This window comes from Lupinus angustifolius, chromosome LG14, assembly GCF_001865875.1.
Source record: "Lupinus angustifolius cultivar Tanjil chromosome LG14, LupAngTanjil_v1.0, whole genome shotgun sequence".
Lineage (NCBI taxonomy): Eukaryota > Viridiplantae > Streptophyta > Magnoliopsida > Fabales > Fabaceae > Lupinus > Lupinus angustifolius.
The window spans coordinates 9,547,950-9,567,553 of NC_032022.1; the positions used below are offsets into that span (position 1 = coordinate 9,547,950).

General features: G+C 31.6%; 2 protein-coding genes across 2 annotated transcripts; both read left to right on the forward strand.

Moving 5' to 3' along the window:
- Nucleotides 2,150-11,873, forward strand: LOC109326062 (lipase-like PAD4). The gene is made up of 4 exons (XM_019558709.1): nucleotides 2,150-2,229; nucleotides 2,456-2,792; nucleotides 9,395-10,117; nucleotides 10,978-11,873. The coding sequence occupies exons 1-4, from the start codon at nucleotides 2,198-2,200 to the stop codon at nucleotides 11,746-11,748; spliced, it is 1,863 nt and encodes a 620-aa protein (XP_019414254.1). The 5' UTR covers nucleotides 2,150-2,197; the 3' UTR covers nucleotides 11,749-11,873.
- LOC109326294 lies at nucleotides 15,088-19,142 on the forward strand. The gene is made up of 4 exons (XM_019558993.1): nucleotides 15,088-16,675; nucleotides 17,042-17,250; nucleotides 17,350-17,573; nucleotides 18,191-19,142. Exons 1-4 carry the CDS (start codon nucleotides 15,166-15,168, stop codon nucleotides 18,981-18,983), a joined length of 2,736 nt encoding a protein of 911 aa, XP_019414538.1. The 5' UTR covers nucleotides 15,088-15,165; the 3' UTR covers nucleotides 18,984-19,142.

The following is a 19,604-nucleotide window of genomic DNA, read 5'->3' on the forward strand; positions in this document are numbered from 1 at the left end:
TCAAAATATTTACGGAAGTAGTGTATTTTTAGGGAAGTTGTGGATCCCATCCACGATTTTGGGGAAAGTCGTGGATGGGGTCCACGACTTTGGGGAAAGTCGTGGATGAGGTCCACGACTTTGGGAAAACCGTGGATTTCTCTCTCTCCATGGAAGTCGTGTACCCTAAACACGATTTCCATTGTAAGTTAATAATAAAAGAATTTTGTAGCCTAGTGGTTCTTAGTTTTTATGGGAACCTAGAGGTCCATGGTTCAACACCCACCTATTGATTTTTTTTATAATTTTTTTATAACTTTGACATATATTATTTATACAAGGACTATGATACATTATGGTTAAATTGCATTATATTCATTACTGAATTTTGTACATTTTTATTTTATATAAAAAAATTAAAGAAAAAAGCAATAAGTGGGTGTTGAACCATGGACCTCTAGGTTCCCATAAAACTAAGAACCACTAGGATACAAATTTCTTTTATTATTAATATACAATGGAAATCATGTTTAGGGTACACGACTTCCATGGAGGGAGAGGGAGTCGTGGATCCCATCCACGACTTTCCCCAAAATCGTGGATCTCATCCACGACTTCCCTAAAAATACACTAATTTCATAAATATTTTGAAACATATACCAAACGTGTGATAGTGTAGTCAAACTACACTATCCACGTAAATTTTCCCTTTTTTAAACTCAAATTGTTCATATTATCACAATTTGAACAAATGATTGTGTATAAATTGATTAGTATGGAACTACCAAAGCCTCGCTCATAAATATTTCAATTAAAGGTCTTTTAGATAAAAAAAAGTTGTGAAAATTATGAATAAAGAGCAAAAAGCACTTATGCTCAATGAGCTAGAAACTCTCTCAACAAGTCTAAGTATTAGGATATTGGAAATTTGGAATCTCCCACTCAGCAAAATAGAAGGGGCGAGCAATTGAGAATCTCTCACTTTATGAGACTTAAGTCTTTATTTGGTAGAGGTAAGTTAGGAAAGAGAAAAAAGAGGGAAAGAAAAGTTGAAGATAAATGTTCAGTTTTTCTTCTTTGGTTGAGAAGAGAGAAAAAAGGAGGACAAAAAAGGGTGGGTCCCATAAAAATTCTTTCTCTCCATTTTGAGAAGAAAGTGAGGGGAGAAGGAAATGAGAGAATAAAACACACATTTCTCTTCTTTTTCTACCAAAGAATACAAAAATTCTATTTATTTTTCACCTCTTTCTTTCTCACATCCTTTTCTCTACCCATTTTCTTCTCTTGAACCAAAGAGAGAGAGTTGGCTAAACAAAAAATTAAGTGGAAAAATAGATTTTGCACTTAGCGAGAAAAAAATAGGTTCTTTTATTCATTTTTTGTGGTTCTTCTATTTTTGGATAGACAAGATTAGGTGAGGCACACAAATTTTATTATGTTCATGTTATTATTTTTCCATCAATAATGGTAAAAGTACCATTTCCCCCTAAAAATACACCATAGAGGGTTAATACACTTTAAAAATCTCATTGATTATAGAATAAATTATATTGACATCCTACAAAAATAACCAGTCTATTTTTATACCTACAAAAACCCACCTAATTTATATACATACATACATTACACTGACTATCACTGCATGAGAATAAATATTATATTTTAAATAAAAATTGATGATAAGTGTAACTAAATTAAACAAAAGATGATATATTATGGAGAGAAATCTAAATAGTATACAAATTAATACATTTTCATTATTTTTGGTACAAAATATATCAATAATTATTTGAAGATATTGTTTAAATCACTGTTATACTATAGTGTAATAAACAAAAAATAATAATAATGTATTGACTCATATATTATTTGAACTTATTTCAATAATATATCATATTTCTTAATTACATTTATCATCATTTTTTGTTTAAAATATTACATTTGTTTCTCATGCAATGATAATAAGTGTAATATATCTATATAAATTAGAGATTTTTGTAGGGGTAAAAAATGGATTGATAATTTGTATAATTTCATTAAAATTATTATACTAACTATAAATAGAACGAGTAATCTATTTTTCTATTATAAAAAAATGTTTGTATTAATTATTTAACCCATGGCCGACACATTTGAGTCTACTTTCAATTGTGAATTGGTTCAAAGCTTATATATTCAAACCCATAACCGATTCCAACAAAGAAACAAAGAAGAAAACATGACTAATTCAATCGTTGCCGAAACTTCATCGTAAGTACTCACTCTTCCTCGTCACTCTTTCACACTTTCAATAACTTCCAACTATTTTAAATCATGTTAAAATTAACAATAATCTGTTTACAATTAGTTTTAGGAGAGTAATAGAATGGAGAGAAATTGAGTCCTAGAATATACTTATGAAATGAATTTCAAATAATTTATAATTTATTTCCCTATAAAATTCAACCAAGTAACGTAGTTAAATTTATTTTATCAGATTTGAGACCAGCGAGGTGCTGGCAACGTGCTTAGCGTCGACGCCGCTGTTGTCGGAGTCATGGAGGCTGTGTAGCGTGGCCAACGACACTGCACCGTGGAGTTTCGTGACGGAGCAAGGTGGCGGAGGAGGAGGAGTGACATATGTAGCTTTCTCGAGCGCACAAATGATGGCAAGCGGGTGGGAGTGTAGCTGGAGAAACATGATTCCATTGGAGAGCATGGGAGAGTTGCCACTCTTCTGGTGGCATCGGAACAAGGAATTGGATGAACCTGTCATGGTGCACCAAGGGATTCTTAAACTCTTTTGGACCTTTTTCAACTCTTTCCAAAACCAGGTATATTTGTTATTTCATTAAAACCTCGTACCCAATGAGGTCTACCGACCATGTTTTAACTTAAAAAGTGAAAATGTTTTTCCAGGATTTGAATTCAATTTCATAATCCCCTACCAACAATTATTTTTGGTTCATTATCATTGCTACGATATAATGTTTTTTGTTAGGTACGTAAAATACTTGTTTGTTTGTGTCCTGCTGAGTACCAATTAATTGAACATGGGTCTGTGTTCGTACTTTCTTGTGTAGCTCTGGTACTCAGTTTAATCAGATTTATTACGTAACTGATAAAAAAAAGTCTATAAACTTTATGATCATATTTTATTAAATGATCTAAAGGAACACATACTTTATTAAATTAAGATATTCAATTACTTTTCAGGAGTAACAATTTCAGTGTCACATTTCAGATTTACATTACATAGCATAAAGTTTTTTTTATCAGCATGCATAGCATAAAGTATTGATACTTTGTATTATTAATCTGAAAAGTGTAGCAAAAATGTCATTTATCCCTAATGTATGTCAAACATATTCATTTACTATAATGCTCACTAAATAAAATGTAAACTCACATGATTCTCATTGATATCTATATTCGATTATAGAAAGTTGTTCAGTTCTGTATTTAGTTTCATGCTATTAAAACATATTTAACATCATTTTTCTTTCAAATGCATGGAGGGCATTTAATCTATTATTCGTTATGTTATGTGTGCTGTCTTTTGCATTAGGTTTCTTGCTCTCTATAATATATGTGCTAAGAATTTTAATATATATATATATGTACACACGAAAGGTGATAAAAAATGTGGAGGGATTATAATAAAACATAAATGTTAATACATGACTAAAATTGAATATTATTAGTCACATTATTTTATTTTTCTTGTGGCATATTTTTTAATGGATTTTTTATAGTGTGTTTAATTGTTAATCAAATTGCAAATTTTCAATTTGGTATCCTCTTATTGGATTGCTTACGTGGATGAGGTTGGTGGGTGGTGCTACTTTTTGGTGAAACTAGCTAGTGGGGGAGCTTATTTTGACATTGCTAAAGACAAATATAGATAACATAATTGGAATGTAAAATATAAAGTTAAAAAAGAACCAAAAGTGAAATTTGATAGATAAAATATTCACATTGTCCATCCCATCTGGCTTTCACACCAGTGAAGATTAGAAGATGAGGGTGATGGAGAAAGAAGAAATTAGAAAGGGATTCTAGAAGAAAATATTGAAATATGAAGAGTTTAACAATCATTTGCCTTCTGAAGAACCTCCTAATTTTTGTGTTATAAATTAATTATATATTTAGTAAAAGGGAATGGAGTATCTCCTTGTATAAGGAGATAAGTTATCTCCTCCTGCCAGTGAAATCATGACATGTGTCATGTTTCATCATTTTCAATAAAAATATTTTAAAAAATAAACAAAATAGCACACATGTCACATTTTTATTGGCTAGAGGAGATAAGTTATCTCCTTATACAAGGAGATACATTATTCTCTTAATAAAAGGGAACAGAGTATCTCCTTGCATAAGGAGATAAATTATCTCCTTCTGCCAGTGAAATCATGACATGTGTCATGTTTCATCATTTTCAATAAAAATATTTTAAAAAATAAACAAAATAGCACACATGTCACATTTTTATTGGCTAGAGGAGATAAATATCGATCTAGTTTTATGCAAGTATAAAAGGTCGTATAAATAATAATAATCAGTGAAAAATAGTATATTAATAGTGATTTTATAAGTCCAAAAGATGTTTTTACATCTTCAACAGTAATTCTAAAATCTCCAAACGCGTACATAGTCCTCCATATTTTCTGTAGTTGACAATATAGAAAGCAGTTGATAGAATATAGAAACAAGTATATTTTCTTCAATAATGATAGAAGCAAGTATATACTGTTATCGTAAAATTACTGTAATTGTGCCATCAAATTAGTTACTATTCCCTCCTATTTATTTAAGATTATATTCATAATTTAAAAAAGAGTTAGTTACACTCACACCCTTGAGTTTTAGTGAAATTACATTATCCTTCACTTTTCTACGCCTACCCAAATCTCACATAGATTTTATACTTCCATTACACTCACCGTGTCATCTTTTAAACAAAAAATGTGACAAATGCAACTAAGTTAAACAAAACATGATATATTGTGAAGAAAAATTCAAATAATATACAAATCAATATATCTTTATTATTTTTTGTTACAAAATGTATCAACAATTCTAAAGAGATATTGTTTAAATCGCTCTTATACTATATCGTAACGAACCAAAAATAATAAAGAGGTATCAACTAATATATTATTTGGACTTTTCTCCGCAGTATATCATGTTTTGTTTAACTTAATTGCATTTATCACATTTTTTATTCAAAAAATACACTTAATTCTCATGCAGGGGTGGGCAGTGTAATGAAAATATGAAAATTAGGGGTTGTGTAGGTGTTGAAAAATGATGGGTGGTTTATATAATTTCTCTAAAACTCAGGGGTGTCAGTGTAATTTACTCTTTAAAAAATTATTAAATAATGTAAAATTTGACTAAAATAACCTTATTTAATCCATTTTGAAAATTACATTAAATATAAATGAAAATAATGGAGTAAAAAACATGAGCTATAAATAAGCGTATAATTAAAAAATAAAATATAAAATAGAATTTCAAAAACATGAAATGAATTGAAAAAATAAGAAAAGGTTAAAGATATAAGAGAAAGTTAACTCATTAGTTACACTTTTTAATTAGTTTGCTATTTATGCTACAATCATTCCCAATATATACAAAATATCTCAAATTCAGATCCAGTTCAACCAAACCTACTAGCAAATAATCAGTGCCACAATTTGTCGCTTTGTTATTTTTCAATGAAGTTTGAAAAGAAGAAAAGACTTTGAATTAGACCTGAGCTTGTTTGCCCCAAAAGAAAGTCTACTTTTGGTGTCTTTTTTAATGTGGTGGTGACACTAGTGGGGATGGTTTATTCTTGATTCTCTTGTATTCATAACAAAATAAGGACCAAAAAACAAAAAAGATTTTCTCAGTGTGAACAATGCTATTGTTGATAAAGATTTAAAAGCCCTAAATACAGAGAACCTCATATGAGACATAGGGTCCCCCTATCATCACTGACCTATCATTCATTTTCATTGATTCACTAACAACCAAGCCACCCTGATTAATGCCTAAAACTGGGAGTCGTCAAGGAATAAGGGTAGAGAGTTTAGAGAATGAAGTGATAAGGATGTTGATAATTCAAATCTCACTCACTATATAAAAAATTTGTTAAAATGGTAGAGCCATGTATGAATCTTGATAAAATAAGAAAGAAAGAATGAGAAAATCCATAAAAAGAAAGCTTCTTGATGAATCAAGAAGTATGAGAGAAAATCATGAATGAGAAAATGCTAACTTTCTATATATAATTGAGTTAGAAGGAATAAGAGAATCATCATTTATATACTACAATCCCTAACTAATAACTAACTAGTTAATCGATTAATTAAACTCTTAATCGATTAACGAAAACAATATTACAACTAACAAACTGAAATCAACTAATAACTTTAACATCCCCTCAAGCTGGAATGTGTCAAACATTTCAAGCTTGAAATGATTGTGCTAAATATCACATATACTCTAATACCTCCTCTTGTTGGTGAGCGAATTTTCATCTCCAGATCTTGAAATTTGAGCGTGAAGCAATACTAATGATTAACCACCATTTGACAGAAGCAATTTCATCCAACGCTTAACCATCTTTTTGACAGAAGCAAACCAATCATAACATATGAAAGAGAGAAATGAGATGAACTTTAATCTTGATCCTTATATGTTGTTTCAATGAGGAAAAAGTTACACACTATAATGTTGTGTGTTTAATGAGAGAGGAGTAAAGAAATTAGAGTAATAAAGAAATGAGAAATAATTGAGGGTAAATGATAAAAAATAAGAAAAAATGTGAAGTAATTCTTGTTGTCATTGAGAAACTGTCCAAGAATCATTTTTGTAAGGATAATTCTTACATATGCAAGAAGCAAACAATCTACAAAGTGCAACCGACATTCATGCATTTTCATGTTTGAAGCACTCAAGGCCATCATCTTACATTGTTCATCCAATGCTAGAAGTTGAGTTTCTTTCTTGGAGCAATAAGAACTCGGAAGAGTGCACAATATCAGGGTGATGTTGATGAACAGTAGTGGATAACTGTAAAATACCTTTACTCAACTGGGTTCTTTGACAAAGTGAATCCGATAAGAATGAAATACCAAAGGGTGGATCTTCATACATACTTTCACATTATCAAGTTAGTCACCAACTTCCATACACCATCATCTAAATCACCTCTATGAACCAGAAACCAACCTTTTTTGAGAGCCATGAATGAAATGATGATTCTTTGTTGAATCTTGGAATGATAGAAGTATAAACGGAAGTCATCAAAATAATAATTATTGCTCTGATACCATGTTAAAATGATAAAGCCATGCATGAATCTTGATAAAGCAAGAAAGAAAGAATGAGAAAATCCATCAAAAGAAAGCTTCTTAATGAATTAAGAAGTATAAGAGAAAATCATCAATAAGAAAATACTAACTTTTTATATAGATTTGAGTTACAAGGAATAAGATAATCATCATTTATATACAACAATGCCTAACTAATAACTAACTAGTTAATCAATTAATTAAACTTTAATCAATTAACAAATCAATATTACAACTAACAAACTGAAATCAACTAACAACTTTAACAATACTTATTTATAAAAAAAGATTAGTGCCTAAAATTTACTATAATGAGAAAATAGTTTACCTGTCCATAATAAAAAAGTTTTTATCAGGTCAGCATATCATATCATCCATTTGTCATATATGTTAATAATCATAAAGTAAAAGTAAAAGAGAGTAAAGAAATTTAACACCTAACCATACATAAATATTAAATTATGTATCACTATCTCACAAATTGTTGAGTTTTATTTGTTGGTTCTGGGTCATCAAATAGATAAAGCAAAGTTTAGGAGAGAGATGACTTTTTGGAGTCAATGATAGAAATCATAGAACCTCCATTGTTCCAATTTAATGTGTTCATCATCATTATATGATGACATTTACTAATCCAGAAAAACACCATCGGTTGACTTGTGAAACTGTAAAACAAATACAAATGCAGTGAGTTGTTAACATGAGAAAAATAATGTACTCTAGCATCATTTTATGTGTTATTTTCTTGAGAAAAAATAAAAGTTGTTTTACACTCTCATTAGTGAACAAAAAATAATGGCATATCTATGTAATTATCAAATTAGTATATCATTATGACACACAAATTTGATATGATAATATGATTTTTAAAAAGAATAAAGTATCTCCTCGTACCAGGAGATGATTCATCTCCTCTTGTCCGTAAAAGTATGACATGTGTACTGTTTTGTTTAGTTTTAAAAATATTTTTGTAGAAAATGATTAAATCTGACATATATCATGATTTTAGGGTATATATGAGATAACTTATCTCCTTATATATATACTTTATTCTCTTTTAACATAACATGAAAATTTAACATGAGTTGATTTGTAAGGAATAATTTGTTGAAGAAACAAAACCCACTTCTCAAAAGGGACTAATCTCCCACTTGGTCCGAGATACCACACGAATAAAACTAACAAAATAGTCATTGCAGTTTCATAAGTGGAAGTAATATAATCATCGTAATTCATGCTTTGAAATAAGACTAATATAGTGGAATTTGATAATGATTACATGGAATTTGAAATTTAAGTTTAAAATTGTTAAATAAATCCATGGTTGTTAAATAATTCACCTTATCTTAGTAATATGGGAATGATAAGATTATTTGAACTTAATGATCACGGTAGAGTGAGTTGATTTTCCCTTCATAATCAGGTATCATATCAAAAGTAGTGACAGTGACTTTTCTGGTCAACAAAATTACATGTAAGAAACATATATCAAAGGAGCTAGTCCAAATTCTTAGAGGGGATAATATAAATAAGAAGAATAGATTAGGGATGTTAGTCCAATTTTATAGGCAAATTGTTGTATATAAAACCATAGTGAAATAATTAAGAAGAATACAAAGATTAAAGGTATGGTGTCAACATGATTTATATTATATTGTTGATAAGTGAACCTCTAATTTGAGATAATAAATTAATTCTTCTAACTTCTGACCTGATGTTAACAATATCTGCTAAAAATATATAGGATATTTTATTATTAATTTAAGAGTAAAGGCTTATTTTAATTCCTTCAAATTTTTACTTATACCAATTTGTTTATTAAAATTAATTGTGGATCAAATTAGTTACTTTTATTGTTTTGTATAATCATGAAAGAGATTATCTTGATTTATATTCATAATCTTTGAATACTAGTTGAAAATTTTATTTTTATCAAATCCACATACACATCTTTTTAAGAACTAAAGTGGGTATTAGTCTAAATTTAACTGCTTCATTGTAATTTTGTAACATTTTATTTTTACTGTTCCTTAAATTTGTTTTCCTAGAATCTTATTCACAACTAATCATTCAAAAATAATCTTACCATTCAGATAATGGCAATAATAGGAACTGGCAACACCAAATCAATAGTTGTCACAGGCCACTCCATTGGAGGAGCCATTGCCTCTCTATGTACCCTTTGGCTTTTGTCTTACCTCCAACACATATCTTCCTCAGTCTCAGTCTTATGCATCACTTTTGGTTCACCATTGCTAGGGAACAAGTCATTTTCCAATGCCATTCTCAAAGAAAAATGGGGTACCAACTTCTGCCACATAGTCTCAAAACATGACATAATGCCAAGACTTCTCTTTGCCCCTACAATACCTCACAGTACTAAGCTAAATCTCCTGCTTCAGTTTTGGCAAATGTCTATGATTTGTCCAAGCTTTGGGAAGCTTGCAGTTCAAGTAAGTGATAATGAGAAAGCTGAGTTGTTCAACTTTGTGATGAGTTACTTGCATGCAGCCACACAAGATGGAGAAGGGTGTGAGTCATTTTTGTTTCATCCATTTGGGAGCTACCTTTTTGTTTCAGAAGATGGAGCATTATGTGTGGATAGTCCTGTCATAGTTATAAGGATGATGCATTTGACATTTGCTACAAGCTCTCCAGCTTCTAGTATTGAGGATCATCTGAAGTATGGAGAGTATGTTGATAAATTGTCTTTGGAATTCTTGGTGCAGAGAAACTCCATGCAGGTGAATATTTCTGAGTCAAGCTATGAAGCAGGGCTTGAATTTGCAGTCCAGTCTGCTGGGATAGCAAACCAGGTTATAACACTACCTTATCTAGTGTTTTTTATTATGTTTGTGGTCAGGATTGCGATTACTGCAATTGTGGTTATTGTGGCTGTTGCAATGCGGATGCTGTCCGTTGCGATGCAAATTGTTTGTGATTAAGAAATACTTTTGAATTTGATGAGATTGAGTTGCGGCCTAATCGGCCGTATCAATGTGATTTCGTGTCACACTACGGTTGCAGTTGCGATGGTCACTTCAACTGTAATATTGTGAAGAAACATCATGTGATATGGTTCCCAATTTGATACAATGCACTCAACTGTGATGTTTCTTCCTTTCTATGTTTTATGTGGATAAAACTATATGTGAGCTTCTATGTAAAGTAAACAAGTAACAATGTATCTACCTTTAGAGCATTGTCATCCTGGGGATCTAGCGGAGACTTACACCACTAGATTAACGCCTTTTGGTTTTTATTTTATATAAAATGTCATTACATTTCCATATTGCACAAAAACACCGAATTTGCATGATTAAAAGGGGTGTTTGGTTTATTTTCTGTTTCCATTTTCTATATTTTCATGAATACTTACAAAATTATCTTGCTTCCTGCTTTTCATTTTTTGCAAGCAAAATGGTCAAAACAAGAAATATGTTGTTTTCATCATATTTGTTTTTCCACAAAAGTTTTCAAAACAAGCAATGAAGTGAAAACAGTAGGACATTTTTTTGTAATCATATGTGAAAACATATCAACTGTAACATAAAACAAGGTGATTCAATGTCTGTGATGTACTCTCATTGATATTATTGTTAGCTTCTCATGATTCATAGTTTTCAATTGGAATAAGGTGATTTCACTGAAAAAATTACTTTGATTGAACAAATAGGAATCGGCTATTGAACCTGCCAAGGAGTGCCTTAAGATTGCAAGGAGAATAGGTCCTTCACCAACCCAAAATGTTGCTCACCTAGCAGTTACCTTATCCAAGGTTGTACCTTACAGAGCCGAAATTGAATGGTACAAAGCATGGTGTGATGATCAAAGTGATCAAATGGGATACTATGACATGTTTAAGAGGAGAGGCTCTTCAAAAAGGGGCATGAAAGTCAATATGAATCGTCACATACTCGCTCGATTTTGGGACAAAGTGATTAACATGTTAGAGACAAATGAGCTGCCAGGAGATTTCGAAATGATACCGAAATGGTACAATGCTTCACAGTTCTATAAACTCCTGGTTGAGCCATTAGACATAGCAGAATATTATGGAAAGCAGATGCACAAAACCAAGGGCCATTACATTAAGCATGGTAGAGATAGGAGATATGCGATTTTCGATAGGTGGTGGAAGGATAGAGTTGATACTAGGGAAGAAAATAATGGTAGGAGCAAGTTTGCTAGTTTGACTCAAGATTCATGTTTTTGGGCAAGGGTGGAAGAAGCAAGAGAGTGGTTGAATAATGTTAGAAGTGAGTGTGACACAAGCAAGCTTGTTGTGTTGTGGGGTAACATTGAGAATTTTGAGAACTATGCTATGAAACTTGTTGAAAATAAGGAGGTGTCCCAAGATGTTCTTGCTCAGAACTCAAGTTATAGTATGTGGTTGGAAGATTTAAGAGAAATGAGAGAACTCAATGCAAAGGTGGAGATTGTTTAAACACTTTATCCCTTTTCTTGAGGGGAAGTGGTTCCTTAGTAACTTGGATCATGTAATGAATAAGCTAAAATAGTTTGTAATATATCTAAGAACTTCTCATTGTTGTAAAATGACTTGTTTGCTTATGACTCTGTCTCATTAGGATTATGCTTAGATAGATATGACAAGCAGACTTTATGAACTGAATGACTGAACATTTTCTCACTAAAGGGCAATTTCAAACATATGAGGACTTATATATTGCCATTTTGATTATCAATATTCCTAACTGGCCCCTTGAAACATTTTCATGCATCTAAAAGCCACCAAAGCATTATCAGACCCAAACCTACATGAATGAACAATAGCAATTAAACCTTTGTCTCACTGTATGGAGTCGACTATATGGATCGGACGACGCCATAATGCTCTATCATAAATCATGTTCTTTGACGAAGCATTGAGTTTTAAGTTTTTCTTTATCATTTCCCTTACTGTTTTTCCTGGTCTTCATCTTCCTCTATGAATTGGACTAACTTCCATTCGATATACTCTCCTTATAGGTGCTTCTATAAGTTTCCTCCGCACATATCCAAACCACCTAAGGCGCAACACTAATATCTTTTCTATAATAGGAGCTACTCCAACTTTCTCCCTAATGCATTCATTTCTAATCCAATCTTGTCTAGTGTGTCTACTCATCCAACACAACATAATCATCTCTACTACATGGAGTCAATTCTGTTGTTGATATTTTATCACCAAAGGCTCAGCCCCAAGGAAACTCGTGCATAATTGAAAGTGTCCCAATCAATATTGGGTACAGAGTTGGAATAAGGAATGCAGAACATGTGTAACAAATACATAGAAATGCTACCAGCCGCACTGGTATACTTGCTTTGCCCATAGAAGATTGGAACTGCATAACCACCTGTTGGAGAAAGAAAGTGCCACTGCACTTAGAAGAAGAAAACAGAATATGAAGGTGTGTTGCAGAAACAGAAGAGAAAGAATAAGAGTGAATTAAGTGTGGGTTAGTTAGAGATAAGAGAAGAAATGATTCAATGAATTACACTCCATGTATATTGATTATCAATCAATTGTTCAACAAGGCTATTTATAGCAACTCAAGCATTAACTAACAAAACTGATTTTTGAATACTTTCCTAAAATAGAAACCAACTAACTACCCATTCTAACACCACCAACACATCCAATTGTGCATATTGAAGTTATTGCAGTGAATATTACATTGAGCTTCAAAACTGGGATGCCAAGAAGAATGCAGATTGCTGCACAAAGCCATTCTGCATTTGAGGGAACTTTATGCTTCGAGTGCAGTTTCTGGCATAAGTGTGAGAAAGGAACTCCTTTATCTCTTGATAGAGCATAAACCTCAAAATTGTTTATACACATAGCATAACACAATGAAAATACTAATTGATCTTAATTGTAGAGGTTATAATGCAATGGCAAAGTATCAACTTAGAGCGGAGAAATAAGCTAAAAGTATGAGCGTCATTGACACGGGCCAAGGCAAGGCTAGCAACACGGGCCAGGGCAAGGCCAGTGGCATGGGCATAGCCAAACCTGCAGCAAGCACCAAATGATTAACTTGTTCAACAAGAATTTTTTTTGTAATCATTAAATTAAGATTAGTTGATAGAAAAGGTTAGCTAGTTAAAAGTAGTTACTTGACACTTTGCTTAAATAAGAAGCTATTTTTTTTTATGTCTCTGGTAAGGAAACACATGTATTCATTGAATGCATATACACTTCCGTACCGGAGAGTCTAGTATTGGCAGACATACTAACACGTGATACTAAATTTATTTGAATGATCTAGATTTTCAGTTACTTTTCAAATTAAATAATTTTAAAAATTTTGAAATTTTCTCATCCCTCACATTCGAGTAGAGGAGAGGATCTCATTTTGTATTTATTGTATCTAGGTGTGTTACTAGAGTTATGCATAATTCTTAGAGAAAAAACACATTTGGAGGATACAAGATTTATTTGTGTTGAAGAAATGTTTGCATCATTTCTACTAGATTTTGCAGGTAATAACCCTCAAATTGGAAATGAATTACTCAATATTGGCCATGCATTTTTTAGGAATGTGATCAAGAGAATTTTTGAAATTTTTAAATCGCAACTCATAATTTGATGTCAATGCCTCCATTTTTATTTAGGACAAGGTAGAGCTTGTATTAGGATGTGTAACACTAGATAACTTCCTTGACAAAGAACGTGGCTCGGGTGAATTTTCAATTGAGTCAATAAATGAATCTTCATCATCAGCTACTAATGAAGAATAATTTTGAACCTATTGTTCAAACCCAAAAGTAGGAAAGACAAGATATTAACTTTTAGAGGGCTAGAGGAGCTTTAGATATGTTTATGAGATCAAAGATTTCTAGTGTTCGAGATGAAAATTCTGTATTTTACTTTTAAATGTAATATCATTATAAATAAAAGGACATAAGTATTATTGTATTTTTTTTTTTTTTAGAATATTGAAGAGGATACTAACTCTACTCAAGAGGGTATAAAGCTAAATCAAATCAAATCAGCTTTTAAAACATATAAAATTTGTATAGGATAAATTACATTTTTAATTACAAATTATTTGTTTCTCTGTTATTTTCCCTATGTGCTAAAATCCACGTTTTCCTTTCAAATCTTAATTTTCCTTATTTTTTTCCTTTCAAATACTATAATTTTCATTCAAATTTTCTTTCTTTCAAATAGTATGAACCCACACTATTAACTCAAATTTATTAAATATTAACCAACAAAATACTGATAACACATTAATATTTTAATTATAATTAAATTTAATCTTAAATGATAATATCATAAGCCATAAAATGTATTTGTGTCCGAATGTGACGTGTTATATGCATAAGTTTTTCTCTCTTCGTTAAAATTCATATTATTGTTACATGATATTTTAAAATCCACAAAACTTCCGATACAAAAACGTTTCTTTAAAATCTCAATCCATTATAACCTTAATTAGCTTCAATATTCCAGATCTTTCAAAAGAGAAGGCCATAACTAATTAACAAGATATTGTTTTTTCAAATACAAATCAATTAATAATCTAATCAGCATATCAATTTATTGTGACAACATATCAGATAAAATAGTTACGATATGATTCTAAAACAAATTAAATATCACAACAATTTTAAATATAAAAATATCTTCTATATCTCTTAACCGATTAATATTCTTGATCCCTTAAACTAAGGGCAGTGCTTAATCCTAAAAAGTTGTTTTTTTACATCAAAACTAGTTTCCCAAAACCCTTTTTTTAGTTTGGTTGTGTTTCTTGAAGATTTATGTGTTTAGGGTTTAGGGTTCTATACCATCTAGCTTATAGTTTCATTCATATTATAACTGTATATAGAAGAAGTAACGTGATTCATATCTATGGTTAATGTTATTGGCTGCATGGGTAAAGGAGTATCAAAATCTCATGTTTCACCATTACTTCAACTATGTAAAGAGAGAAAGGAGTTCATCAAAGCTGCTAAATATTGTAGGTATGATTTAGTTTCAGCTTTTATGGTCTATCTAGAATCACTTTTGGAGTTAGGTAATGCCCTTAACACTTATGTTGAACAAGAGTTAATCTTTTGTGCTGATATTTCTACCCATAATGTTTCTCTATCTGATTTCGATGAAGAAGAAGATACCCATTTGGAATTGTCCTCTTCTGAATCTGATTTGCATTCATTGTTTCACGGCTCTCATTGTGATCATAAGGAGGAGGAGGAAGAAGAATCAATAAGTCCTTTTCATGAGAGTAGTAATAAAGAAGGGTGTAATAATATCAATATGTCCTCTAAAAATGAACATTATAGTAACCATGAGAATGTTCATGATCATGTGACCATGTCACATGGTGAAGGTCTTGAACATCATGGGAATGGTTTAAGGATGTCATTTGACAATAGATTTGAGGAAACTCCAAAAAGTGGTCATTGGTTTCTAGAGCAGCATGATCAAGACTATTTTGGAGCTCCTGCAATGTCTTTTTCATACCATAATGATAAATTAGTACATTATGGTAATGAGGCCTTTTCAAAATTTGTTACACCATATAATCATGTTGAGTTACAGAAGCATGGAACTGGGGATACTAAGCCTGCCACTACCATGCCTACTCCTCCTCCTCCATCGCCGCCGCAAGTCACCACATGGGATTTCTTATATCCCTTTAGCCAAAATGATGATGTTTATTATGACAATGATCTTGATTTGAGACAAGTAAGGGAAAAAGAAGGGATTCCTGATTTAGAAGATGAGAATGAAATTGCAAAAAGTTCAACAGTGTTTGATGAGAAGGTAAAGGATAGTGGAATGAGGCATGGAATGAATTGTAATGTTCAGCTTGACAGTGATAAGAATGTGAGAGAAGTAAGGGAAAAAGAAGGGATTGCTGATATAGAACATGAGAGTGAAACTGCAAAAAGTTCAGCTGTATTTGATGAGAAGACAAAGGAAAGTGGAATGAATTATGCTGTTCATCTTGATAGTGATAAGAATGTGAGAGAAGTAAAAGAAAGAGGAGTTCCTGATTTAGAAGATGAATGTGATCTAAGTTCAACTGTGTCATCAGTGTTTGATGAGAAGGAAATGGAGAGTGAAATGAGGCATGGCTTATCTGGTAATGACACTTCCAATGTTACACAGTTGAATCCTAATGAAGATGCATTGTCAGGCAAAATAAAAGTGCTTACAATTTGGAGAAAATCCAATGAGAAAGACATGTGTTCTAAGGCAGAAGTAACAAATGTGCATGGTAGAATGAGTCTTAAGGAAGCAGTATTGGATATAAGCAATGAATTCAAATATGCATTTGATTCTGGAAAAGAATTCTACTCAGTTATAGAGGTGGCCAACCTACCATATCAATCTATATGCACCAGATTAAGGGGTGAGATCTTTGTTCTTTGTGTGTTTACCAACTATATATATATTCAACATAGTATTAAAAATGGTGGTCCAATGTACGAGATTCCCACTTAGTAGGGTCTGAGGAGGGTACATGTAGATTCTCACTTAGTAGGGTCTGAGGAGGGTACATGTAGATGCATTTTCTCTTTCATATAGATGCATTTTCTCTTTTTTGTTGCCAGTGACCAATAACTCTTAACATTACTATGTTTTTTATTATCTATTTTTACAACTATTAGAAATGTCTTTAAAGAGAACATAGAGAAGTTTTCACAACATGTTTCTTGCAATTATGGCACATGGATTCAACAATAACATGATCATGTTTTACATTATTGTTTTGCAGCTTTTGCTTCACATGTCCTAGGGTTGATAACCCCTTCAAGAAGGACATATTTGCTTCCTTCCTACATGTCATACCAACCAGTTTCAAGACCAAAGAAATTGTCAAAACCTGACAAGTTATATAATCAAGAGCATGTTTGTAGTGGAGACCTTTCATCCACTTTAGAGATGCTTTATCTGTGGGAAAAGAAGCTTTATAGAGAAATCATTGTAAGCAATTAATTATATTTATTACATTATATTCATTCTATCTAATTGTTTAAGAACTTAGATGTTGAACATTTTTATTCCTTGTGCTTTTATTGGCAGGTTGAAGAAAAACTTCAAGTTCCTTATGATAAGAAGTACAAGAGTCTTAAAAAGTTGGATGATAAAGGTTCAGAGACAGATAAGATTGATGAAAATTTTGCTTCTATGAAGCTTTTGCTTTCAGAAATTAATGTTTCTGTTCAATCGATTATTGCAATATCAAGACAGATACATGAGTTAACAGATAATAAGCTGCTTCTTGAACTTAATAAATTGATTGAAGGGTATGCTACTTTGCTCTCTTTCTTTTATACAAATATTATTAATGAATTTGTTGAAAATTTTGAAGGTCATTGCTTCATCTATATGCATAAAAAGACTAATGTTTCCATTCTTTCTACTTCAATGAGATATTAGAGACTGAGTGTATTTTTTCTTTTAAATATTTTCACCTGAAATTTGTTTTTTTGTCTAACTAATGGTATTTCCTGAACGAATAAGGAACTAATTATTTTCGGGGTGCCTAATTACTCCTCTAAATAAATATTGCTCCCAAAAATTGAACCTTAGAAGACCTTTTGGCTGTTTGATGCAAATATGCAATATATTTCATCTTAATGTTTGATGCATCATTGATGCATCATGCAAATATGCAATATATTCCACCAGACTTATGTAATTGTTTATTCTAAATTGTAAGGTGAAATCAAAATTGACTGTGATTTAAGATGTAGAAAAAGGCATGTAATTTTGTTTAAACTCCACTACTCTAAGTTGCATGTCAAATTGATGATAAGCCACATTGATGTAAAGAATAGAGCAATACATCTACTTCAGTTGAAATGGTTTTTATTGGGTTATGAATTCTTATAATTATACTTACACAGCATTCTTTTTACAGATTATTTAGATTGTGGAAGGTCATGAGTACATGCCATCAGAAACAACTTCAAACTATCACAAAGGCCAAAAGTCATGTACATATATTAGATCCTAAGAATAGGAAAAAATCAAGCTCAAAAACTACACTGAGACTAGAAAGAGTGTTTTTGAAGTGGGGTATGTGCTTTAATAACTTCATCAATATACAAAAGGCCTTCTTGAAAAACTTGCATGGTTGGCTTTTGAGGCACACAGAACAAGAACTAGAAGAAACTATAGATGGAAATGGTCCTGTATTGCAAAGTGATACAAAAGCTCCTCATACATTCAGAATTTGTAATGAATGGTACCATGCAATTGACAAGATTTCAGAAACTGAAGTCTCTGAAGCCATTAGTAATTTTGCCTCAAACTTGCACCAGTTATATGAGAAGCTAGAAGAGGAAAAGGCTTTGAAAGTTAGAGTGAAAAGCCTTTTAAAGTATTATCAGCACAAGCTTAAACTATTATGCAACCAGAATGGCACCAACTCTGACCAATGTATCTCTTTTATCAATATGAAAGCCTCCGAAAATTTCGATGAAGATGAAGTTCCACTGCTTAGGGAATCCGGTGAAAATATAGGAATTTTAAGGAAAACATTGATTGAACAGAAAAAGAGACACAAACAAGTTATCAGACATGTTAATGATATTGCTTCCAGTTGCTTGCAAAAGGGTCTACCTCCAATTTTTGAGGCTATGGGGAACTTTTGTTTGGAAAATATGAAAATCTATGAGCAGCTCACATTTCAGAACACTGCCCCCTCATGAAAAATTAGTCTTGTGCTATATATCATTATGGAAGTTTGAGATGAGACATTTTTGTCAAGTAGGTTAGAAAATGTAAACAAATTAATAACAACCTTTTTCTTGGTTGGATAACCATACCATAAGAACAACAATGGCTTTGTTCTTTGCCAACCCTTTCATTGTAAAGACTGGTAGATAAATTTGCTTTTCATATTGCAATTGCTCATTGTGGTTTAGGCATTCTGGCAATAGATATTTGTATGCAAATCTAGAGTAGTTTTGGATAGGTTCTAAAATAAAATTTGCAATTGTGAAAAAAAGTGTAACTGATCTATCTGCGAATTGGTTTTTAGATGAGAATGAAGGGAAATAGAAGACTATAATCAACTCAGAAATAGACCTTCATTGTGATTTGTTTTCTTTCTCTAGAAACTGACATGTGTGTGTTATATATGCCACAAGGGAAAATCCAATGATTTGCACTGAAATTGCCCATCAAGGCCTAATCTCGTGCACCTAAGCCAACTCCTCTTACTAGCTTGTTAAACACCTGGTAAATTTTTTATATATAAACTGTTCAAGACTATGTAGGCTAGATATAATGAGACTTAACTTTAAAATAATCTTCAACATTTGGTATGT